Below are 25,552 nucleotides of genomic sequence, written 5' to 3' on the forward strand. Positions count from 1 at the left end.
CTAACGACTTAGTGATAACAAATGACAATTATCACTATATTGTGTTGCCACTAAGATGTTACCATTGATTTATCATTAATTATATTTAGTGACAACTTTATAAATAATTTTTGTCACTAATAATTATATAATGACAAAATTAAAATTGCTATCACTTAATATATATTTTTAGTGATAATTTTAAAATTATCACTTGAAATTTGTCGCTAATATATTATTTTCTTGTAGGGTACAATGACAATCTATTGATAATAATTATTTATTCCCATTATGTATGGTTTGTAACTAAGTTGTCACTATAAATGTCTCACTAATAATCTATAGTAAGAATTTTGTACACAGTGTTCCACTGACAATTATATAACGATAAAATTAATATTATTGTTATTTAATATATATATATTTAATATTTTGTCACTAATATTATATTAATTTTTTGGGTAGCTGAGTGTAGTTTGGTGGGGTCGTGTTGTAGTGTACAAGTGTAAGGAAATGATGAATCTCATGGAGAATGATGTAGTTCAAATGCATAATGAAGGTTCTCAAAAGAATTGTTTAGGTTAGTTGGCAGTGAGTAAAATGAGTGTGTAATAGAGAAGATAACACTATGTTTGGTTTTATGTTTTTGTATTTTTCGGAATAAGATAAATCACGCTCAATGTTTGTTTTTGTGTTTTTACATCTTATTGGTGTATTTTGTTTTTCAACTTTCTATATATAATATAAAAGAGACATGATTTAACAATAAATAGTTATTTTTGTCTCCAAAAATACAATATCTCTATATATATTTATATTTAAAAATATATATAAAAGAGATATGATTTGATAATAGACAGTAATTTTTGTCTCCCAAATTCCAACTTTAAACCTATAGCACTTATTTTAAAATATTTTAAATTATCTTAAAACACAAATCCAACATACCATCTATTTTCAACACACACTTATTTATCTCTATTTTTCTCTCTTTATCTCTAAAATATAAAACAAAACACTCAAAACACAAATCTAAACATTATATAAGTATTCTTGGCAAATGTGTCAGTAAAAAAGAGGAGCAACAAAAATAAATAAACATTTGAAGTAAGCTTGAGGTTGAAGAGAAGAACCTCTCCAATCCATGATGAGAATTTTTGCAAGGAAAGTAAAGTTAGCTTATGGTGCCCGGACCTAATTGACTAATTCAGCTAAATCTAAATCAATTTTATGACAAATACAATACATTTGTTATGTGATTGGTGTACAGTTTAAGGAAAGTGACCAATCACAAAGCAAGAGTATCACACGTGCTCTATGATTGGATTGGTTCCCGCGAACTAGATTTGGACAAAAAATTTTCATATGTATAATTACATCAAATGTCACAGAAAAACTGTATAATTATCCCTTTGATTTATTTTATTTTTTGGTACTGATATAAGATACAAAAGTAAATATATTACAAAAAGTTATAAACACACAAACTTATATCTACCTTCCTCTCTTTATCTTTTAAAAATAAAAACGAACAAAGCAATATGTGATGTAATAATATAACCGGAAACTGCAGTGGGTAGACTATCTTTTAATATCATGCATTTGCTAACTTGGGTAGGTAAAAGGGTAGTCCATTTAATCTTTAATGGGGGGTGGGGGTACAGCATCCATATATTTTAAGTTAATGAATTAAGATCTCGGGAAACAAATTAATTAAAAGAATTAAAAAATCTAAAAAAAATAATTAAAAAATTTAGCAATTATTTTGGGAGAAGGGAGTAGCATCAATGAGTCTGATGACTATGTATATGCTGTCATTCATGTAGGGGGAAATATGTGTCTTTGATGGTATATAAAGTGGGAAACTTGATGCTTTCTTTGCTGTTTGTGCAAGTACCCAGATGGTGAATTTGCTCTTTTCTTGGAGAACTTAAGCAAGCATATGATGCTGTTGACAGCAATAATGAGCCTAGTGTAGATGTACTGCCCCTGAAACTCTGCTGAGATTCTGTTTGTTATATTTCAAAGTGGAATTCGGTGCTTTCTGCTCAATTTTTGGCTGCACACATTGAGAATATCACAAAAGTGTCCTTGCAGTTTTGGCTTTCTGGGATTCTTGTGGGGCTCTTCCGTGCTGGTTTAAATCTGAGGTCTAGCAGCTGGGACTTACATTTATCACAAAATAGGTTTATTTAGAGATCGGATTTTGATTAGTTTGAAGATAAGAATTCTGAAGATTAGTTCATTCTTTGCTATTGCGAAAGAGAAAAAAAGGGAATCTGCTTTCTTTTCTGTAGCCCATGAGCTGTTACTTAGCCATTGCTTTTTCACTTCTCCATTGTCTACTTTAAGTTCTGAAAGGTTTTTACTTTCTTGTATTGAGGGAAATACTTTTTCCCACATTAGAGTAGGTTTGATCCTAGGGTTCTTGGAAGAGGGGTGAAGTAGCTGGTGATGTGCAGATATTATGCCTGGTGCATTGGATTTTTACCTTTTCCTTTGTGTCTATAGAGGGGATGCTGGAGTGAGGGGTTTTCTTTTCCCTTCTTTAACTTTCTTCTCAGTGCTATAAAGCTGCCAGGTTTATTTGTGCCTTGTTGAGTTCTGCAAGAAATTACCAGCTATTTTTGGTCAAAACCCTCTTTTGCCTTTGGTTAACATATTTTGTTCTGTTAAAAAATTCTCCAGTTTGAGGTGTTCCAAATTCCGGGCTTTGCTTGATTTTCTGTTTTAATAATGGGTTCTGAGGAAAATGAGGAAAGGGTGTTCCAGCAGAGAGGGGTAAGCAGTATTCTGAACTGCCCTTCTTCAGGGATGGGTACAAATTCAACATCTGACAAGGTTTCAGAAATGGCAATATGCTCACAATCCATGTTCAGGTCTCCAAACGGGTTAGACCCTTATGGTTCTGATTGGGATCCAATTGTTTCTCTAAGTGGGAATTTGGGGAATTCTACCATGGTTGCTCAAAATCATGAGTTTGCTAATTCACATTGCTCAGTTTTGCTAGAGAATAAGACAACAGGAAGCTCTTCCCATTTGGTTCAGTTTCCATCTGATTCAGGGCTTGTTGATCTGGTGCCAAAGATTCCAAGTTTTAGAAGTGGAAGCTTATCAGAAATGCTCAGTTCATTTGGCCAGATTGCTGAATCAGGCACTCACTCAAATTTTGCCCTCAAGAATGGGGTTGGCTTGAGGAGGGCGTCAACAAACATAGCAGATTCTCAGGATAAGTTCCAAAATTCAGAAGATAGGATATTAGGAGCTTCACCTTATGGAAAGAGGAAAAGGAAAGAACCAACAGAAGCTTCAGCACAGGTAACTCACCAAAAGTTCAGTTTTTCTTGTATGTCTGTGGTTCTGTTGTTCACCAGTTGTCAATTGTTGTTATTTCATTAATTTAGAATGCTGAAGAAGAACAGCAGAAGGATCCATCAGAGGACACATCTGTATTTCCTAAAGCAGATGATGGAAAGAAACAAAAATCTGAACAAAATATTGCTCTAAACTCTCGCAGTAGGCTAGCAGTTAAACAAGCTAAGGATAACTCCAGTGGTGCAGAACCTTCTAAAGACAATTACATTCATGTGAGAGCCAAAAGGGGTCAGGCAACAAACAGTCACAGCCTTGCGGAAAGGGTAACTTTTTAGTTCTGGACCAAGATTTTGTGGGCGAAAACTCTGCTTGCGCTTATGGAAATAAGCTGTAAAAGTTCTTTGATTACAGGTGAGAAGAGAGAGGATTAGTGAGAGGATGAGATTGCTACAAGAACTGGTTCCTGGATGCAATAAGGTCACCTGTGTTTTCAGTTTAACTTTCAGTTTTTCATTTGAGTCGATATATAAATTCTAAATATTTTGGCAATTTTGATTTTGAAGATTACTGGGAAAGCTATGATGCTTGATGAGATTATAAACTATGTGCAATCACTCCAACAGCAGGTTGAGGTACGTGCATCGTGACAAATTAGCTTAGAAGATGTGTTTTGTCTATGTTCGGAAGTATAATTAAACTAATTCCTGTAAATATGATACTTTGGCTGAAAATTCTTCCATGACCCAGAGTTGTGCTTTAGTAAAATGAGATGATAACCTAGCTACATATTTTAGAAGATTGACTGTAGCAGAAACAAAAATGGGATTCAGCTTCTAAGTGCCACTCAATCAATATCTTCTCCCAACCGACCCCAAGCAGAATTATATGTTTAACCTGAAAAGGATGGTTCTGTATGTGTTTCTTTACCGATACCATGAATTAACAGGCTGATGACTGTAGTTGTTGCTTTTTAGCTTAGCGCAAATCAATCCATGTATGGTTCAGAATGATCTTTACTCAGGAACTGAAATATACTAGAGTTCTAATCTATGCACAACAGAAAGCAACAGAACGAAGTAGCTTGTAATATAAAATATGGATATATCTTGTCCCACATTGCAAGAATAAAGAAATCTAGAATGCTCTACAACAAGATAAATCTGATTACGTTTAAAAGTAGGAGTCGGAGGGAATATTGGAGGAAATTTAAAATCTATATATATATATATATATTCAAATTTTATTTTATTTTATTTATTTTTGAATATTAAAGAGATTTGACAGTAGCATTCTGAAAAGTTATGTAGCATTTTCAAATTAATTGTTGCATGATGAAACATTCATTACAACATTAGAAAACAATCTTTAGTTCAAAGATTGCAATGCTTCGGGCAATGGTGCAAAATTCCTATAATATTCAATGTCAAAATGACAGAATTTAAGAGAAAATTAAATTTTAGTTTCTGCATTCACATAACTTAAGTTTTCTCTCTATTAGTGTTCGAATTTATTATTCGCAAACTTCTTGAGGCTTATTTTATCTTAGAAGTGAATTGTGGTATATAGCGGTTAGCAAATTTCATAGAGGGGCCAATTATTACTTTAATGAAAGTGATGTCCATGCACGCACGCCTCAAGTCTATTTAATTTGGTCGTTTCTGTTATTAATCTCCACCAACAAGAAGTCCCTAATACTTCATTCCCCCTTTCTCTGTTACCTAACCACTGTTCACATAGTATACTGTTTAATCTTATTGAGTTTTACCGTTGTCTTCCTTAACCAGTACCTACAAATGACTATGTATTAACTGTATTCATTGCTGGAGATAGAATTTTCTTAGACAAACATTAATCTTGACAAAATCTAAATTGGCCTCTCTTAAAAGATTTTTAGACGCTAGCTCTCCTTGCAGCACTTGGTGCTTCCTCAGAGAGCAAAAAGGCTCCCTCTTTCTATACTTGTACACTGTTTAGAGATCTTCAGAAGTTACAATATGCTGCAGCTCATTACGTGACAGTAATTTGCTAAAGAAACCTTCACTTTCGGTTGCAGTTCTTGTCAATGAAGCTTGCAACAGTAAATCCAGAGCTGAACGTGGATATAGACAGGATTTTGTCTGAAGATGTGAGAAAGATTGATTCACTATGCACAAACTTCTTGGACTTAATGGCTTTAATAACCAAATTAATATTCATCTTCTGTTAGATTCTCCAATTGCGTGGTAGCAATGCAACCGGACTTGGAATTGCCCCAGGACTGAGTTTGTCCCATTCTCTCCCTGCATATACCCAAGGAACCTTCAATGGAGGCCCAGGCCCAACTCCACCATTTCACCCCATACCCCAGGTAACACAACGATCTCTCAATTTGTTGGTACTACTTTAGTAGCACAAGGCATAGATAAAATGCATGGTTCTTGCTGCAGCATTTATGGAACAATGAGCTCCAAGGAATTCTCCAAATGGGATTTGATCCTGATTCCTCTATTAGCCGTTTGGGGCCAAACGGTAAACGCCTTGAGTACAGCTGACCACATTTCTGATACCGTCTAATTTTCACTTCTTTACCCAATTCTCATAATGGTCATGTTTCCAGGCCCCTCGAAGATGGAGCTATAGAGTCTGTACACGGAAAATTAGAGGTCCCTGCTTTTCTAACGAAATGTTCGAGCATTTGTCAGGTGAAGATTTGTTCAAAAGCAAACACTATGAATACGTTCTCAACTTCTCTTCTTTTTCCATGTGGGTTGTATAGGTTCCGAGTCCCCGACTTTTTGTTCTTCGAATTTTAGCAGAAGAAAATGACTGTTTAGATTCACAAAACCATGTAGATTGAGAGTGGGAGTAGTGCATTGCTGAAGATGATTGATTTTGTTGGTGTATATTAGAGCACACTTGTCTCTAGCTACACCAGTTTACATGAGAAAACTGGTGGAGAAAGATGTCGTGTAAAGTGCATTTAGTTCAAATATTAATACTATGATTACAGCCACACCTTATGCCATTGGAAACATAATTGTCCACAACATTTTATGGTTTATCTGCTTTTTATAAGACTTAAATGAGTAGATCAGGCAAACGTGACTGCATTTATTGATGAGGTAATTGCAATCCTTTGAAAAATCCATAGACCCCTTGTGAAACTCTTGTAATTCACGCCCAAGTAATGAAGTTAATTTTCCTGTTGTAGTTAAAAATTTCTTTGATAAGGGGGATCTATGGATTTTCGAGAGGCCCCTTGAGGTACCAAATGCCCCGGGACCCCTAATCGAAAGTCCGTTAAAGATCAACCTCCGACGACATTGTCCCTAGAGAATTTTGCCCTCCCTAAATGAAGTTGACAGAGATTCAACTTCGGGATTCGAGCAAAATCATCCCTTGAGGCAACACCCAGTCAAAATATGTTACATAACAAAAGGCAAACTCATCCCAAAAAGATACAACACGAGTAACATAAAAGCCGATTAAGTAAAATAGTACAATCGCGGGTTAGAATTGCCTACTTACAAAAGCGCCCCATCTGAGGCGAAGCGATCACCCTAAATAATATGCGTTGATAACATACAGGGAGTCAAGCTCATACTAAACAAAATAATCCGATTACATGCCGAGATTAAATTCTAAGTAACAAAAGAAAAACTACGAAGCTTTTAAACTTGGGGGGCTCAACCGTCGACAACTTCCACGACCTCCTCTTCACCTTCCGACACCTTAGGATCAAGGAGTCCAATGTCCACTTCAACAATCCGGTCCTTCTCGCGAAGGGTCCGACGAAGGACACGACGGCACCTTCTAATTGCATCATCGTAAATAGGGAGTTGCCCTGCCAATTAAGATCGTATCGAATTCCTCTAATTCCTGGAACCTTGAGACCGCCTCCTCTTGAGTCTTAGCAATAAAAGCAACACCAGAGGCAGAGGCCAAAAATTTCCTTCCAGTAGATATCTTTCGCTCAAATCGACGCTCCTAAAAGGCAATATTTTTGAAAGCTTCGTCCCTCTCCTCCTTAAGTTGGGAAAAGTCGCCCTCCCGTTGCTCCAAAGCAGCCTCCAAACGCCTCATTTCCGCTCGTCGATTTTTGGCCGCCGTTGTCACAACTAGAGCCTACAAAAATAAAATAAATTACTCAAAACCAACAGAATCAAACGAAGTGGATAGGTAAAAACACAACACAACCTCGAGCCATGTTCTGAACCAGTAACTCATCCATTTGCTCTTCCGAAAGGTCCGCAACCCGACTTAAGTCATCTTCACTCACGGAGCCTCGAGTGCGGCTCCAGTAGGACGAAGCACCTCCCGCGTGGCTCGCCCTCACAGCACAAGCATCGCCCTCCGCCAAGGAAATGACGCCTCTTTACCTCTTTAGGGGAGGAGAAGGACCAACCAGTGGAGTTGGAAGAGAACCGGAATGGCCGCTCCCAGTGGAGACCCCATGGGGCGCAATAGAAATGGAGCTCCCCACTTGTGGCGGTGCCGAATCTTGGTCGCGTTTCTTCTGCTTTTTAATCATTGCCTTCCGGGCACGTACAGTGTCGATCTCAAGCTTCTTACCTGAAGCAAAATCCATTTAGCACAAGGAAACCCAAATCAAGTTCATGCACAAAAAGAAATGCAAAAGATATAGCGGAATAATTAAAACACCGTATAACAATTACAAGGGAATACCAGAAGGAAAATAATAAGCAATGTCCATCATTCAACTAAACAGCCCCGCCACCATAAACCCCTGACGCAATTTTTCGAACTCCTTACGGTGAGTAATCTTGATATACGAGCTACTCCACTCCGAGACCAACCCCAACCATCACCTCTAATGTAAATTTTTTTTTTCTTCCAAGGACCCTTGGAGGAAACAAACCCGTCTAAAAACCTACAAGCCTTCTATATATTGAGTAAAAATACCGCCCGTCGTCAGAAGAAGCAGACACTTCCGCCACGCGGCTGACAATCCATAAAGCGTGAAAGTTCTCTAGAGTTAATGGAAGCCCAACTCTAAAAGACGATGTCGCCAATCCTCAAAACACATAAACGAATTTGGCGTAAGTTGGCTGACACAAATACCATAACTTCGAATTACCTGGACAAGTAAGGGATGAGGAGGAATAGAAAATTCGCTATCGAAATAAGTAGCATAAATAGTGAAACACCTAGCTGGAGGATCCTAATTCTCCGACCCCGAGAGGGAAGAATAAACTTGTGTGCGGAAGGTACCCTAAAAGTTACGCAAATGACGGCAATCTGATCTCTAGTCAAAACACTATCACAAGTACCGATATCCACCGTGTGGCAACGTTGAATGTGACAACGAGGAATGCCTTGCGCCTCCCATCAACTCCCAACGCCACGACTACACTCGGCCGGGCAGACACCTCGGTGACTTCGGCCTCCTCACTGTCACTTTCAACCTCTTCCCCCTCACTTTCAATCTCCTCTTCCTCACTCACGACCTCATCGTCACTCTCACATCGCTCAGTGTAAGCCTCCCCATCCTCACCGTCAGATGCTATTTCATCAAATTATTCGCTACGTCTAGACCCCGTCGAGTTCAACTCAAAGTCAGACAAATCCTCTAAATTCTCACCTGAGTCAAAAGAAGGACGCTTAGGCAAACTCATAATCACGGCAATATGATCGGGTGAATAACCTTCTAGATATGGAGGAAGGTCACCCCATACGTCAAAAACTTGTGGTAGGTGGAAAAAAGCTCGTAACTTCCCCTCTATCGAGCCCTGGTACTGAACCACCCAAGGCGCGACCGCGAGTTGGGAGGGGGACCTCAAACCCCCCAACCCGAGGCCCCGCCTCAGGCCGGAGGAGCCGAGCCCTCCAGCTCGAGACCTTAGGCTGGGGGAGGGGCCTTGCCCACCCCTCGCTTGAGGCACTGTCTCGAGCTGGAGAGGGCGCCCCTGCCCCCAGCTCGAGGCGCTGCCTCGAGCGGCAGCGGGGCGCCTCCCCTCCACCTCGAAGTCGCGGCTCGCGTCTCCCCCCACCTTCGCTGTGCCCCCCCCTTCCATTGGGTATGTCGTCGTCTGTCGACCATTTTCACAATCACCTTCCCCACTCCACATTTGAATCAAAGAAGCAAAATACAAAGTGAGAACACCAGATGAAGAAGAAACAAAATTTAACTAAGGAAGAGAGTCACCTTTGCTAGCCATTATGGAGAAATGAGTTTGGGAGTTAGAAATGCAAATGATTGGAGAAAAATATAAGTGAGTAGGTGGAAGATAATTAATAGCTCCCACCCACCCACTCCCATTTATTAGGCTTAGTAAATTTTCTTGATTGTTTACTCTCGCACAAAATATTACACCGGCAAGTGCATATTCCATCCGAAAGTAGGGGGCTGTATGATGTATATTGGTAAAAAATATTAACCTGCAAGGGTAAAAAAATAATTTAACATATATCATAGGAGTGATGAATTGAGACCAAAGGTTCTTGAAAATCTGTAAGGCAGGTCTGTGGTCTTTGATAGATTCTCATGTTGAAGATGTATAAAATCTGTCATCTTTGGAATTTTTCGAGAAAAGTTGGTCTTGCTCATTCTAGAGAATAGGAGTGGCTATGATGAAATTGATAATGTGTGTAGGAAACATTCTCTTCAGTTCTTCCATAATCCATCGGCCCTCAACCCAGTACAAGTTGACAGGAACATAAGCAGAATCTTCCTCAAAGATTTTGAAGAGAATCTTCTTGCATCCAGCAATCATTCCAGAATGAAACCTCTCCTGTTCCAAGATTCCAAAACATATTGCCTTGTATAGTTTGTCTCACCTTGCACAACCTTCTCCAGGTAGGGGAATCATTTTTGGAGACTTTGGCTGAAAGGGGGCATTAGCCTTGCAATATTTGTTCTTTGTAAATAGGGCCAAAAGAGAGTTATTAAGTCTGAGCCTCCACCAGAGTTCGTAAAGCTTCCACCATGTCTCTCAAATTTCTAGTTCCAAGAACCCCTTCTTCAGTAGGATAGCAGACATTGATCCATCTTGTCCAGTGGATTTTTCTATATGAGTTATTATACCCTAGAAGTATCTAGCAAACAACTGTTAAGTATTTATATAATCGCCACAGGGGGGCTCAGCACTTGCATTAGATAGATAGGCATGGATGAAAGAACGCTCTTGCTAAGTTGGAGTCTGCCTCCATAGGCAGAGATGGACATGCTCCCAACCTGAAGTTTTCTTTCTAACTTTGTCAATAAAATTAGCATAAAGAACTTTCTTTTTCTACCTTTATAAGATGGGGTTTCATGGTAGGTAATAGGAGATCCTTTTTGACAAAGCCTGCAATAATTTTGATCCTCTGAGAAATAAGATTGGCCTATTTGCTAGGAATGAAATCACTCTTTGGAGTGATTTATCTCTAGACCAGAAGTTACCTCATTTCGCTCCAGGAATTCAGCTAGCTTTTTAAGACTATCCTCATCCGAGTTTGTGAAAATGATAATATTATCTGCGTAGGAGAGGTGACTAACAGGAACTCTATAATGTGCTGATAATACATTGAAGGGTTAGTTCTAAACAATATGTCCAAACCTCTAGATAGAGCTTCAACAATAAGGATGAAAAGGACTGGGGATAAAGGATGACCTTATCTAAGTCCTTGTGTAGACTTAAAGAAGCCATCAGTTTCTCCATTCATCAAAATAGTGAACCAATAGTTTTCAATTGCAGTTTTAATAAGATGAAATAAATCTAAGAGGAAACCCCATTGCATGAAGAACGTAGTATAAAAATTTCCAGCAAGTTCTGCAATATGTTTTAGCCGTATCCAATTTAAGAACAACATTACCTTTGTTGGTTTTTTTGGTCAAGTGAATGTATCATCTCTTGTGCCAACAGAATATTATCTCCTATAAATCCTCCTGGCACAAAACCACTTTGAGCGGGAGAGACCAGCATGAGGAAAACACCTACAAGTTTCTTGTAGAGTAACTCAGACAAAATGTTGTCAGTAACATTGCATAAGGAAATGGGTCTAAAATTACTCCAGGTTTGAGGGGATTCAGTTTTAGGAATGAGTGAGATAGTGGTAGTAGTGAAGCTTCTGGGACGACTTCTTTAATATTCGGAGAAATGAAATCCAAACAAGCTTGGTAAAAGGTGGAGAAAATCCATCTGGTCCTCCTACACTATCTTTGCAAATGTGGAAGACCACTTCTTTGATATCTTCTAAAGTAGGAGTCTTACAGAGCTAGCTATCTCTGTCACGTTTTTAACAGGGGACGAATTATGTTCTTGAAACTCACCATCCTCACTACATGCTTTGACTGCACTAGACAAAGCTCATGATGACCATGTTTGGGATACGATCACCTTTTAGATAAATCCAAGATAAAGTCATCGCATGCACATGACTGACGTGATTTCTCAAGTCTGAGGACTACTCCCGTACTATCAGAGCAGAGAATTAGAGCCATACCAACAAAGCCTCCAAGGCTTCCATATAACGATCCCCGCGAATCAGCTCAGTCAATTTGACACCTAGCTAATCGACCCATTAGGATCACATAGACGTCCCACATCTGTCACCGATAAAACATGACACTCATCAAATGAATGTGACTCTTAATGCAAGTAAGTCCTTATAGGACACTCAATGCCCATTCTCGAGGTCTTCAACTTGGAACATTTCAGACCTAACCCTAGGCAGTTGGTTTCATGACCGCCATCAAATGCGTAATCTAACTATTGCATGTTTGTGGGCTTTGTTGTGATGTTTGAAAGAAATGCAAATATAAATGTAATGAGCACAATAAATGAAATGCCAATAGTGAATACTCATTTTATTCACCGAATAATGTTACATAGAATCGAGTTATTGTTAGAATAGATTACAAGTATGCCAATCCAATTAGCTTTCAGGTCATCTATTCTAACAATTTCCCACTTGACCTCAAACCCATCTTATCCAGATGCCGAGTATAGGCAATTTGTGACATCGACTTGGTAAGCGGATCCATTGTGTTTTTTGTTACACTATCGCGGTCCATCTTGACCTCACCTCTACTCACCATCTCTCTAAGAAGATGGTATCGTCTAAGAATATGTTTGGAACGGTGATGAAATCTCAGTTCCTTTGCTTGTCCTATCGCTCCATTACAAGTATTCCAGTCTAATTGGCTTTTAGGTCACATATTCTAACATTTAGAGCATGTGAAAATCGAATTATTTACTCATGACTCAAGATTAAATTAATTGAATTAGTTTAATTAGACTTAGCTTAATTAATAAATCAGATTTATTAATTAGAGATGTTTGGGCTTATATTTTTAATTGGATTAAATGACATTTGGCTTAACTTAGTTTGAATTTTATTAAATTGGATTTAATTAAATTCATTGGGCCTTGGGTTTTATTTTAATTTAAATAAAATTCGATCTACTAAAGCTCCATTAGCTATAGGGTTGATTTTCATTGTTGGAAACTAGAGATGACCGAGTTGCAATTATTTAGAAAGTGGAACTTGACTATATATGGTATTTCTTTTATGTGGTATGATTGGATTATACCATGTAAAGAGTGGCTTGCCTTAATATTGAATGGAATGTATCTTGACACATTTTCAATCTCCTATACAAAGCATATATATGTGAGCATGTACACCGTATCACACATAGAATAAAACATAACACTATCCTAATAATTCTCTAGCTCTTTTCGATTTGGTATCAAGTGAAGAGTTGTAGAGAATTGTGACAAAGAGAACACAATAATTTATAATGTAATTCTCTTTTATCACCTTCATCGCAATTGATTTTTTATTTTCTCTAGCAAGGAGACCAAGATCATTCTCCTCTTGGTGTGGTGTATATCATTTTTACAAGACTTCTCCTTCAGAGTTTAAGATGAACGGGTCGGATAGGCTTCGCCAGTAGAAACACAAACGAAAGAGGTAATTTTCATTTACATAATGCAACCTCTTTCATTTGTAATCTATAACCTAAGATGCATGGATTTCTTATTTTCTATTTTAATCCTCATATTTCATCGAACGCTCGGGAACCACCAACCTACACCTTTGGTCGTAGGACGAAATTTTAATTATGCCTACTTTCTTGTTTTTAATTTCATTCCTGCACTTCCACCGCGCGTTCCCAGATCGTTGCACTCCCTTCAACTTTTGACTTCAAAAAAGCACTTTTGGGTGTTTGAAATGCTAATTTCTTTTTTTAAACTGCTATGAAAAGCATTTTTAAGCCAAAAACTCGAATCACCTTGGGAAGTGCTTCGAGCTGCTTTGTCTTTTTTATAAATAAATTCAACTTCATTTGTACTAATTTCTTACCTTCATTATAGTAGTCTTAACAACCTCACATTTTATTTCTAAAATTGCATATCTAAAGTTGATATGGGAGTTTTCAGATAATCTGAATATTTAACAATAATAAATTTTATATTTTCACAAATTTAGAATTTTTATATTTTATTTGCTATATTATCTAATTATAATATTCCTATATCATGAAAAAAAATATGAATTAACTTTCTATTATTAATTAATAAAATGATATATATATTTTTTTTTATAATTATGCAAGTTTAGTTGTTGTGTATGAATGACGATCATATTATTTAGCGAAAGCATTATTAAATTAAACATTCAATTTTTAATTAATATTTTAAAAAATTTAAATATGAAATAAACTAATAAAAATAAAGTTTATTATATTTTATAAAAAATAATTATTATTAACAAAAAACAAGTGTAAATATAAGTAAAATTAGTATCTTTTAAACACATGGGGACAAAATAGTTATCCAACCAATTAAGCTTATTTTAAAAGTGATCTTTTCACAAATACTATCCATTTTAGTTTTTGTCTACTTTTAGTTTTTTATGAACACTACCCACTTTTTATTTTACTATAACTTCTAATATTTTCTACAAAACCACTTCTCTAAAAGCACATTTTTGCTAGTACTGACTGAGTATCTTGAGAATTTTACAGGGGAAAAGTATTATTTTAGTCTGCTAAGTATGCCTAATTTTAATTTTAGTCCGATAACTAAGTCCATTTTTGTTTAGGTCCAGTAACTTACGAAATTACTTACTTTTAGTCATCTGGCAGATTTTTGGACAATTTTACCCCTATGAGTTCATATGGACTAAAACTGCCTTCAAGAGTTGCGTAGGAGTAAAATTGTCCGAAAATCTGTCAGAGGACTACAAGTAAGCAATTTCATAAGTTACTGGACTTAAACAAAGATGGACATAGTTATCGGACTAAAATTAAAATTAGGCATACTTAGCGAACTAAAATAATACTTTTCCCATTTTACAACAAGTGAGTTTTTTATTTCTAGCAAATGCTAGCTCTTCTGCTAGTTAAAGCATGTGTCTGTACCAATACTTGGTATAATATCATTAGGAATTCTTACTGCCCCATCAGCTGGAGTACCTCAGTTGGTTAGAGTGTGTGGCTGTTAACCACAAGGTCGGAGGTTTAAGCCCTCCTTCTAGCGATTCAATGTTATTTTTAGTTCTATTAGTTTAAAACTTCATTCCTCCAAAATCACATCATAATAATTTATTTACATTATTAGCTATTATGGACATATTATTTACATCGATAATCACTTTATATCCACTTAAGTTTTAAACTTTTTGTCATTTATCTTTCCTGATCATGATCATTAATTGTATCATGATATGGTTCATTTCCGTATATCAATAAGATGGTACCTTCGGTTTTAATATTAGAGCCTACAAATAGGTCATCTCATTTTTCCAGTTGAAACACAAATGAAAGAGGTAATTTTCATTTACATAATACGGTCTCTTTCATGCATTTATCTAAAGTTTAATATGCATAAGGGGTGGGTGAAGAAGTCGGGTTAATTGGATACAAATAATTAGGGTCGGTTTTTCGGTTTTTTACGGGTTGGGATTAACCCGTAACCGACTATTCCTAATCGGGTTCCAGTTTGACATATCGACCTGAACAACCTGATCGGGAGAAAGGCAAAACGGGGGAGGGTTCAAAATGTGTTTACACTTTACACCAACACCACGTTCTTCCATCATCATCTTTCTCTTCTTCCCCAAAAATCTTCTTCCTCCAACCATTGCCGCCGGCGCCAAGGACCTATTCTCGATTGCTGCTGCCGCCGACGCCAAGGACCTATTCTCGGTTGCTGCTGCCGCCGACGACCAGAAGTCGCTGCCACTGACCCACCATCGACGACTTCTCCTTCTTCGCCGATAGTCCGCCCTCACTATTTTGCCAGGTAATTTTTCAATGATGGAGTAATCATGTAATGGTGATGCATTTTTTGTGAATTAGATTTTCGGTTAGCTGTTGGTTTGTTTTGCATTTTGATTTTGAAGGTAAGTTTCTATGCATGTTAAGTGTTTGTTGAAATGCCAAATTGAACTTTCTATCTTAAGGGACTCTATGTTTGTAATCCTCACCACTTTTGTTCACTTGTTCTTGGGGAATCAATTCTTAGCATCACCAAATGAACATTGATGGATTGTTTGGTGAGAGCCCTTTCTTCGCCGTTCTTTGTCTAGAAACAATATTCAACTTCTGAATGACTGATCAATAATATTAAGATAATTTTTAACAGCAACAAAAAGATCCAGGTTTTGAGGTAAAAGTAATTCTAAGATTAACAGACTTATAGAAAGAGAGATCATTTGGATTTTAGCCATAGATAGATTTTATCATGAAAGTAGTTAAATGTAAACTTGCTGAAGGTAAGGACAAATACTTTACCTCAAACTCTACATAAGCAACAGAAGGTTTGTAGCCTAAAAATTAACCAGATACACCGCTATCACAAAAGGCCAAAGCTTCTTGAATATGATTGATGTGCGCCTAATTTTATTTTATATTAATGTTACTGAAATGATTTACAAGGCCTCTGATAATTTATGAATGTGATTGAACTCTTTTTTTTGGGTATTTATGTAAAACTTTGAGTATTTGTGCTCATGAGTTACATTTTAGCTACATGGGTTTACTCTAGTGAATAACTTTCATTTTGAAAAATTGACCCCTCTATTTTCTGAAGCTGATACTACCTGAACTCGACTGTTGGGTACCCGAACACCGACGACAGCCCGACATGTTGGATACCCGGCCTGAAAAACCCGAACCCGATTGTAAGGGACTGTAAGGGAGTGCTCCATGTGAGATTTTTTTGATAAGGGAAAATCGATAGGGCGCCGCAAGCTCCTCCCTTTCAGAATCTACAAATGAAAGAGTGAGGCGGACTTGGTTAACGGACTTGACACCGAGTGGCTGGGGGTTATGATCGGCCAGAAAAAATTTTCTGAGATTAGAGGGATGTCTTAGAATAGGTGACCTGCAAACCAATTGGATTGACATTCTTGTAATTTATTCTGACAATAACTCGATTTTATGTAATATTGTTCAGTGAATAAAATGAGTATTCGCTATTGGCATTTCATTTGTTGTGCTCATTACAATTATGTTTGCATTTCTTTCAAACATCACAACAAAGTCCACTGACCACCTTGAACAACCTTGCAACAGTTGGACTGCGCATTGGATGGCGATCATGAAACCAACTATTTTGAGGTTGGGTCTGAAATATTCCAAGTCGAGGACTTCGATAACGGGCGCGGCCAATGTCTTTTATGGTGAAAAGTTGATGTAAGTAAGCCTTCACTTTCTGAATTTCATCAACATCGGCTCCCGCAAGAAGTATGTCATCGACATGCACAAGAAGTAAGATCAAACCATTAGCAGTGTGTAAGAAGAATAAACAGTGGTCATGTGCGCTCTGTTTAAAACCAAGTTGCTGCAGTTTAAGTGTTAATTCGACATTCCATTAGTGTGAGGCCTGCTTCAAGCCATACAAAGACAGTTCAAGTTTACAAACAACACCTGAATCCACCTTATATCCCGCAAGAGGTATCATGTAAATATCCTCTTCTAAGTACCCGTGAAGAAAGGCGTTATTAACGTCTAATTGTTCAAGTGCCCAACCACAAGCTGCAGCCAAAGTAAAAAACAGACGCACAATTACCGCTTTCGTCATGGGCGAAAAGCTCTCCGTATAGTCAATCCCCTCGATTTGATTGAAGCCTTTGGCGACGAGACGTGTCTTATACCTTTCAATACTACCATCAGCCTTCAATTTAACCTTGTATACCCACTTAGACCCTATGGGCCGTTTCCCAGCTGGTAAACTCGTTAATTTCCACGTCTAATTTTGCACCAGAGCCTGCAGTTCGGCATCCATCATTGCTCTCCACTCTGGATGTTTTACAGCCTCAGCGAAGGAATGAGGCTCATGTATAGTAGTTAATGAATCTACAAAATATTGTTACTGGGAGAGGTTGGCTGCAAAGAAGAGGAGGCATGGTGACATATGAAATCATCGAGCCACAGAGGTCTACGAAAGGCTCTAGTAAACCTGCGAAGAGGAATCAGAGTGTCTGAAGAAGTACCACCCTGTTGAGTTTCACTAGTTGTCGCCGGTGTTGTGTTAGGAGATGTAGGCAAAGCAGCTAGGCCTAGAGTGAGAAGCTCAGGATCCTTATCATTACTTCCAGCATTGACTGTGGGAAAAGGACAGTGAAGAGCATCTGCAGCTTGTTCTTGAGCAAAAGGAAAGCTCAATTCATGGGAGATGACATCTCTGGATTTAAATAGAGTGTGGTCCTCCAAATTGTATACTTTATACAGCTTCTGTGTTAGTGAGTAGCCAAGAAACACACATCTGTGAGCCCTCTTATCGAACTCGTTTTGTGTGGAGTGATATTTGTAGCGAAGCAGAGACAACCGAAAACAGTAGTACTTCAAAAGGAGTCCGTCAGTCCAGGATATGTGTAGGAGTTCTATTCATAATGTAGGTTGCAGCCAACGATTCTCCCTAAAAATGAAGGGGAAGAGCAGATTGAAACATCAGTGCTCTGGCAATGTTAAGCATTTGTCTATGTTTCCGCTCGATTCTCCCATTTTGTTGGGGAGTATAGACGCAAGACGTCTGATGTACAATCCCAATTTTTGACACAAAGTTTGGCAGTGTATGTTTAACAACTCTGACCCATTATCCGAATGAAACACTTTGACTTTGGCTCCAAATTGCACTTCAACCATCGCTGCAAAAGCCTGTAAGTTAGAGACGACTTGATCCTTGTGTTTGATAAGGTATGTCCACAAGGATCGATTGTAGTCATCAAGAACAATCAAGACATAATGGCATCCTGTCAAAGTAGGAGTCTTGTACGGACCCCAAACGTCCAAGTGTACCAATTCAAAGAGTGAAGTAATGCATGAGTCATTAGACTTAAAAGGTATTCTGGATTGCTTTGCTTTAGGACCAATCCCACACTTCGATTCCAATGAAATACTCGAAAGTTTACATTCGGGAATGTGCTTAATAGCAGCCATAGAGGCATGCCACAATTCATCATTACATCCACCGAAAGTAGTACAAGAAGTAGGAAAATTATTGTTCAAAACAGTTAAAGGCGCAGAAATAGAGATCCTTAGAGTGTACAATCTCTTGTCCAGAATTCCTTTGGCCAGCACCCTCTTAGTCACCTGGTCCTACAACATGCACCCAAATTGATTAAACGTACACATGCAGTGATTCTCATTGCAAAGTTGACTCACAGAAAGAAGATTGACAGAAAAGTTGGGGATGTAAAGCACTGACTCAAGCTTAATTTCGTCTATCAATTTCACCATCCCAATATAAGCAGCTGCCCTTTTTGATCCATCAGGAAGATGAATGAAATGTGTATGAATAGGGGCAGAATAAGAATCAAAATTTGACAGGTGTGCGCACATATGATTCGTAGCACTGGAATCAACTATCCAATCATTCACCCCTAATGCATTAGAAACAAATGTGTTACCCGCGAATTCCTCATCACAATGAGCGTAGTTTACAAAACTGGAAATAGGATCTGATGGTGTGTCTTTATTCCTTATGATTTTCATTATTTCTGCCATCATTCCAACCATATCTGTTTGTGAGTTAGTCTTAACTGGGGATGCATCTATTTTGTTCACCTCTTTAGAGTCAATGTTCCTTGCAACATTATAAGTTGCAGCATGCTGTTTCTTCTTCTCATTTAGTGCTTTATACCACTCCGGCGTGCCGTATATCTGGAAACAAGTCTCCTTTAAGCGACCTTATTTATGGCAATGACTACAAATCATACCTCGTTTATCCTTTTCCAGCAATGTTCTGCACCTTTGCATTTGTCTTTGTGAACCTCTATTATCCCTCAAGGACACCTGATATGCTGTGTTATTGACATTATCAGCAAGATGCGTCTGCACATTGCGTTGTTGTTCCACCGCAAATATCATGAAAAATGGTCTCTCCAAGTCCGGCAATGGATCCATCATGAGTAATTGACTTTTCTCTTTATCAAAGCTTTCATGGAGTCCCATGAGAAATTGCATAAGTTGTGTTGCAGTATACATCTCTCCAATCGCTTTGTTTATTCCACATGAGCACCCTCCACATGTATATTTAGGAGAGGGTGCTAGACAGAAAAGTTCATTCCATAATTTCTTTAGCTTCGTCATGTAATTTGTTAACGTCATGTCTCCTTGCGAAATCGAGGAGATCTCTCGCTGCAAGTGATAGATTGTTGGACCAGTGCTGCGTCCATATCTCGCTTCTATCTCTAGCCATAGCTCACGAGATGAGTTTACATACGTAAAGCCTTCTACGATTTCTTTCGAAATCGAATTCCAACTCCACGAAGTCACCATGAGGTCGACCCTTCTCAACTGTTCGAACAAAGCAGAACCCGATGCCGGTCGTGGAAACGTTCCATCGATGAATGCAAGCTTCGTCTTGCATCCAAGAGCTACATAGATAGCTCTACTCCACGTCAAGTAGTTAGTGCCATTCAGAGGCGATGAAGCGAGTACAAAACTCGAATTATCTGAGGGATGGAGATATCGAACTCCCCTCTCATACTGATCTGTTTCCACCGATGATGAATCTGCCATAACTTTGATTTGCAATTAATGTAAAATACAAAGATGTGTTTGCAACCGTTATGTATCAAGAGACCTTTTGTTGGCCTATTTCCCAAGAAGAAATCCATGTTTTTCTCATACCTGCCATCTCTTTAGTTTGGGACTTCAAGATGAAGGCTCTGATACTATGTAAAATTCACAAATTAATGAAATCATAAATTGGCACAATTGGTCGAACAAATTCACAAGCAGAGCCATGAGTTCCATTTCTGGTTTTTGTTCTGTTATAGTACAAAACGAAGAAGAAGAAATCTTTTTAAATAAACAATTCTATAGCTAAACTGCCTAACTAACCAGCAACCAACTAGGCAGCCTATGTGGACCAATAGCATTGCAAATAAATGACCTCAGCACTTACTGTACAAATGAACATAAAAACAAAGGAAAAAAACGTGGGCACGCCTTCATCGCATAAATGCGATATCTTCTATCCTTTATCCAGAAAACCAACACCAGAAGCAGCTTGAATGACAACACCAACAACACCTTGAATAACATCTTCAGTACTAGAGGCAACTTGTGAAGAACTAGAAGACAAAGGCTGAGTCTGAATGTCAACAAATTTTGAGTTGACACTCTTTCTTTCACATAGCTGCTTTTACACCTTCAAAACAGAAAGGAACAAGCTTCGGCTTTCTCTGCAGGCAAGAATCATAAATGCCTTAAAACATAAGTGCACTATGTCCAGGTATTTTCTTAGATCCTCTAGATGAAAAGACAACTCGCATTTCTTCAGCCATCTCCCATCTTTCAGAAGTTGCATATATGTTTGATAGTAGCAAATAATGTGCATCATCGTGAGAAGCATGATAAGAATTCAACTTACTTACCAATTCCAGCACATTCTCTGTCATAAGTGTGTCGGAGTGAATTCGACATGCCCCAAGCAAAGCCCCTAGGACTCTATCATTTGGCGCCATGGGCATCTCCTTTACTAAGTTGAAAGCATCTTGCAATTTACCTGCTCGTCCCAACAAATCAACAAGACAACCATAGTGTTTTATGTTGGCCGTCAGTCCATATTTCTCCATCTTAGATAATGTTTCTAAACCCTCATCCACAAAACCTCCATGTGCACAAGCAAATAAAACAGATAGGAATGTCACACCATCAGGCTTTACACCCGACGATTCCATTCTGCTAAACAATTCAATGGCCTCCCTACACTGCCCATGTAGAGCAAATCCTGTGATCAAACTATTCCAAGGAGCAGAATTCTTGATCGACATCCCTTGAAAGATCAATCTTGCATTTTCTAGATCCCCACATTTTGCATACATGTCGACCAACCCATTTAGAACAAATTCATTCAATTCAATCCTCCTCTGGAGAATCATCTCATGAATTTCTTTACCAACATCCAACATTCCTGATTGAGCACAAGCTGATAAAACACTTGCAAATGTAACCTCATCCGGCTCAAACCCATCTCCTCGCATCCTCATAAAAGCATCCAATGCTTCCTTACACATTCCGTTTTGCGTGTAGCCAGAAATTATGGAATTCCAAATCACCAAATTCCTCATACTCATTGCATTAAAAATCTCTCTCGCTTTCAATACATCACCTTCCTTAAAATACCCTGTAATCATCACAGACCACACGTAAAAATTCCTCACAGGCATTTTCTCAAACACTTCCCTCGCAGCCTTCATATCCCCATTACTCACGTACCCATCAACCATTATAGTCCACGTCCCCACATTCTTCAAACCCTCGGGAACATTTTCAAAAATCTGCCTCGCCATTGCAATATCCCCATTTTCTGCGTACCCATCAATCATCTCATTCCAAGTGACCGACGTCTTTCTCGCCATATTTTCAAACAAAATAGAAGCAAGCTTAGTATCACCGTTCCTCATGTAACCACATATCATCGCATTCCAGGTAACAACATTCCTTTCAGGCATATGATCAAACACCTTGCGCGAACTTACTATATCCTGACATTTACCATACATATCAACCAACGCTGTTCCCACCATCACGTCACATTCTACTCCCGACTTCACAATTTCCGAATGCAACACCTTCCCGAAACTAAGCAAGGAAAAGCAAGCGCAGGCTTTGAGGACTAATGGTACCACACCTATTACAATGCTTCCTCTTCTCCGGTTGCGAGTGTAAATCAAAATTGCAGTTTTGGGTTTTTTCCGAGAAATGCAGTCTTTAATGGAGTAAGACCAATTTGCCGATGTATTTTCGGTTATTTTTGAGAGGGTTTGAGTTCTGTGGATGTGATTTTCATTTTGCGTTTCAGATTTTTGATATTTGGTCCGGTCTTGCGCAAAGGTTGTAGCTTTCATATCAGTTGTATCGTCTGTTTCGAGGATTCAGAATAATGTTAATGGTTGACCAATCGTACTGAGGATGTGGGCTGGATATATGATCTATGAGCTCTGTACTTTATTTTGAACTTGCTATAATTTTCCGACTTTGCTCGTTTTGGTTTATTCTTCTGCTTGCTGAAGTAAACCCATCAAGCTGTTTTTAAGAGTTTTCTTCCATACCCTCATGAAACAATGGAGAAGGAGCTGGCCCTTATCTTGCAGAAATGCATTTGAAACAGAAGCATCTTCAAAGACATATTTGCACATATCAATCTTTTAAATTCATGGGGTTAAATTTGTACATTTTCACAAAAAAATTACAAAAAAGAAAAATACCTGTTAATGGTGGAGTCAGAGAGAGGGATGGATTTGTTGACGTGAAGCTGGAGTTGCAGTTCTGAAATTTTTTCTGTGTAGCAAGATAGAAGCAGAATTGGTGCGTATTCAGAGTACCAAGGATGATTTATATTGAATCGTGTTTCACTTCTTACTACTTCCATTAGTAGCTTTGCGTTTTTACTAGTAGATACCAGTTGGCGCTGTAGTGTGGATATTTAAATACCAGTTTACTAGTATTTACTATATGCTAAAATTATTAGTCCATATCACATATCTAATTAACCTGCTGCTTCTTCCGGCCATCTTCAACAGGTAAGAATTAATATTTTAGATTGTTAATTAATTCGTATATATATATAATATTTGATTAATGAATTTATTAAATGTAATTTCTACAATCCTTCTAATCTTTAATTGGGAAATTAATAAATATGATTATTTATAAGTTAGTGATTAACTAACTACTCAATTTGAATTAAGAGTGTTTCAGGCAATTAACTAAATCGGTTAATATATAAACTTAGTTGATAAGTGATTAGTAGGCTAAATTATTTAGTTGAGTAATCAGCTTCATAAATTGTAATTTGTTACAGTTAATTTGTTGGAGTAGCTAATTTAAGCTTGATTAAATAAATATAACAGAATGAACTAATTGAGTTAACTGCTCGATTAACACCTTATTCAATGAATTTTGTTTTAGTATATCTATAGCTAGTAAGAAAGATTTTTAATGATATTAAGTATTTAGTGACACACTTAAATATTCAGTTATAGATTGAACTGATTAGATGATAATTCGGGAACTAAATTGATAAAATATTAGCATTATTTGGTTGAATTAGGGATGCAAACGAGCCGAACTCCAACTCCAGCTCGGCAAGCTAAAAAAAATAGGCTCGAGCTCGAGCTCACAAACGAGCTCGCTCGCTCCAGCCCGCGTACGAGCTCGTTTAATCTAAGACGAGCTCAAGCTCGAGCAGTGCAAATAAGCATACACTTCAAAAGATCAATACCGCTACTACACAAATTAGGAACAAAAGACCATCTCTAAATCAAAAGGATTGTGCAAAAAACATAGATACTCACAAGAAAGATAACAAAAATTCAGTCAACGTCCAAGCACAACCAAACAAAGTCAATAAAAATTCAATCGGTAATAAGCTTACTTCAAGATAAAGACCTCAGGGCATTATCTTGAGGGGCTCACTTCCTCTCATTTTCTCACTCTGAAAGCTCCTGGAAAAACCTATGAAGGATAACTATCAGGGGTATATCAAAGAGGGGCCTTAAAAGACAGTTTTTTGACTACATCTTTTTCCTTAAGTGACCATAGAAACTAGTAGCAACTAATGCTGGAGGTTCTCGGGCTGCCTCACTTGCCTATTGGAGAGCTAACAAGGCTTTAGTGTCGATACTAGACGAGACGGCTATGGTTGGTATTACCGGAGCTAGGTAGTAAGGAGTGAGGAGCTCGCCGCATACCACTCTATCTAAGATAGGGTATGTTGGATGAAGAAGATGGCAAAGTCAATAAAAATTCAATGGCATTTCATCAAACATCTTGAAAACAAAAATTGTTCAGAAAATTTCTTCTACAAACTGTAAAAGAAATTTACAAAAAAGAAAAATAACCTGTTAATGGTGGAGTCGGAGCGAAGGAGTGCCGTGTGCCGATGGATTCGTGGACGTGAAGTAGAGTTCTGGAGTTCTGCAATTTTTCTTCACTTCGCGCGCGACAGAGAGTGAGAGAGAGTTCACTTCTCAATAGTGAATAGGCAATTCTCACATTATATATTTACTACCTTTTCAGCTTTTCTTTTTTATTTCTAATTTAAATTTCAATGTATTACTTGATTAATTTATTTATTTAATAAATATAGAGATAAAAAATATATTTATTTATATATATTAAATGAATATAGGATTAACATAACTAACAACAAATGTATTATATTGTGGTGGATATTAAAAATAACAGTAAAATTCATATGTATTATATTAAATATTTATTTACAACAAAATTATCAAATGTATTAAATTATTGATTAAGCTTGTTTTTAGATAATACAAACCAAAATATCATATTTTAATATCATCTACAATTAAAGTATTATATATTGACCAACAATTCTAATTTATGGTGAATTTTAAACACAAATTTTTTTTACTGGATATTTAAATTATAACGATATAAAATTCATACGCCTAATATCAAATATTTATTTTTTAAAAAAAAATATCAAAATATACTATATTGTTGATTAAGCTTGTTTTTAGATACTAAAAATAAAAATATCATATTTTAATATAATCTAAAACTAAAATATGAGATATGGAGTTATAATTCTAATATATAGTGAATATGCTTTTCTGATGTGATGGATTAAAATTGTAATGACAATATATATATAATCAATAAATTATAGCTAGCTTCCAGTCTGATGAGAATGATGTCAAGTCTTAATCAAGGTTTGTATTCAGGTTGAATGGTAGTGTATTAGCTTGGAAAAGTCCCAAGCAAGATATCACAGCGGACTCCACCTTGAAAGTTGAATATATAGCAGCTTCAAAAGCAGCTAAGGAAGTGGTTTGGATGAAAAAC

General features: G+C 37.4%; 3 protein-coding genes, 1 long non-coding RNA gene and 1 other non-coding gene across 7 annotated transcripts; 3 read left to right on the plus strand and 2 right to left on the minus strand.

The window, feature by feature from the left end:
- Window positions 1–1,683: 1,683 nt before the first annotated feature.
- Window positions 1,684–6,286, plus strand: LOC105155612 (transcription factor bHLH74). Its single transcript, XM_011071506.3, has 8 exons — window positions 1,684–3,297; window positions 3,384–3,617; window positions 3,706–3,771; window positions 3,858–3,926; window positions 5,348–5,419; window positions 5,501–5,641; window positions 5,721–5,802; window positions 5,891–6,286. Exons 1-8 carry the CDS (start codon window positions 2,716–2,718, stop codon window positions 5,911–5,913), a joined length of 1,269 nt encoding a protein of 422 aa, XP_011069808.1. The 5' UTR covers window positions 1,684–2,715; the 3' UTR covers window positions 5,914–6,286.
- Window positions 6,287–14,084: 7,798 nt separating this feature from the next.
- LOC148789188 (uncharacterized) lies at window positions 14,085–16,715 on the plus strand. The gene is made up of 2 exons (XR_016064083.1): window positions 14,085–15,527; window positions 16,317–16,715. It is a non-coding gene; the product is annotated as an uncharacterized LOC148789188 (long non-coding RNA).
- TRNAN-GUU (transfer RNA asparagine (anticodon GUU)) lies at window positions 14,689–14,762 on the plus strand. Its single transcript has one exon. It is a non-coding gene; the product is annotated as a tRNA-Asn (tRNA).
- A 384-nt stretch (window positions 16,716–17,099) lies between the features above and the next one.
- LOC105155865 (uncharacterized) lies at window positions 17,100–20,369 on the minus strand. The gene is made up of 6 exons (XM_020691936.1): window positions 20,363–20,369; window positions 19,523–20,244; window positions 18,893–19,390; window positions 18,321–18,826; window positions 17,688–17,912; window positions 17,100–17,382 (listed from the first exon to the last, which is right to left on the minus strand). The coding sequence occupies exons 1-6, from the start codon at window positions 20,367–20,369 to the stop codon at window positions 17,100–17,102; spliced, it is 2,241 nt and encodes a 746-aa protein (XP_020547595.1).
- A 93-nt stretch (window positions 20,370–20,462) lies between these two features.
- Window positions 20,463–24,732, minus strand: LOC105155613 (Pentatricopeptide repeat (PPR-like) superfamily protein). 3 transcript variants are annotated; one of them, XM_088877873.1, is made up of 3 exons: window positions 24,583–24,732; window positions 22,948–23,020; window positions 20,463–22,826 (listed from the first exon to the last, which is right to left on the minus strand). In XM_088877873.1, the coding sequence occupies exon 3, from the start codon at window positions 22,585–22,587 to the stop codon at window positions 20,944–20,946; it is 1,644 nt and encodes a 547-aa protein (XP_088733999.1). In that variant the 5' UTR covers window positions 22,588–22,826; window positions 22,948–23,020; window positions 24,583–24,732; the 3' UTR covers window positions 20,463–20,943. The 3 variants fall into 3 exon arrangements, with proteins under 3 accessions (XP_088733999.1, XP_088733998.1, XP_088734000.1); XM_088877872.1 differs by having other exon boundaries at window positions 20,463–22,856; XM_088877874.1 differs by lacking the exon at window positions 24,583–24,732 and having other exon boundaries at window positions 22,948–23,472.
- Window positions 24,733–25,552: the final 820 nt, after the last annotated feature.

Source organism: Sesamum indicum, linkage group LG2 (genome assembly GCF_026168435.1).
Source record: "Sesamum indicum cultivar Baizhima isolate 11 linkage group LG2, ASM2616843v1, whole genome shotgun sequence".
Lineage (NCBI taxonomy): Eukaryota > Viridiplantae > Streptophyta > Magnoliopsida > Lamiales > Pedaliaceae > Sesamum > Sesamum indicum.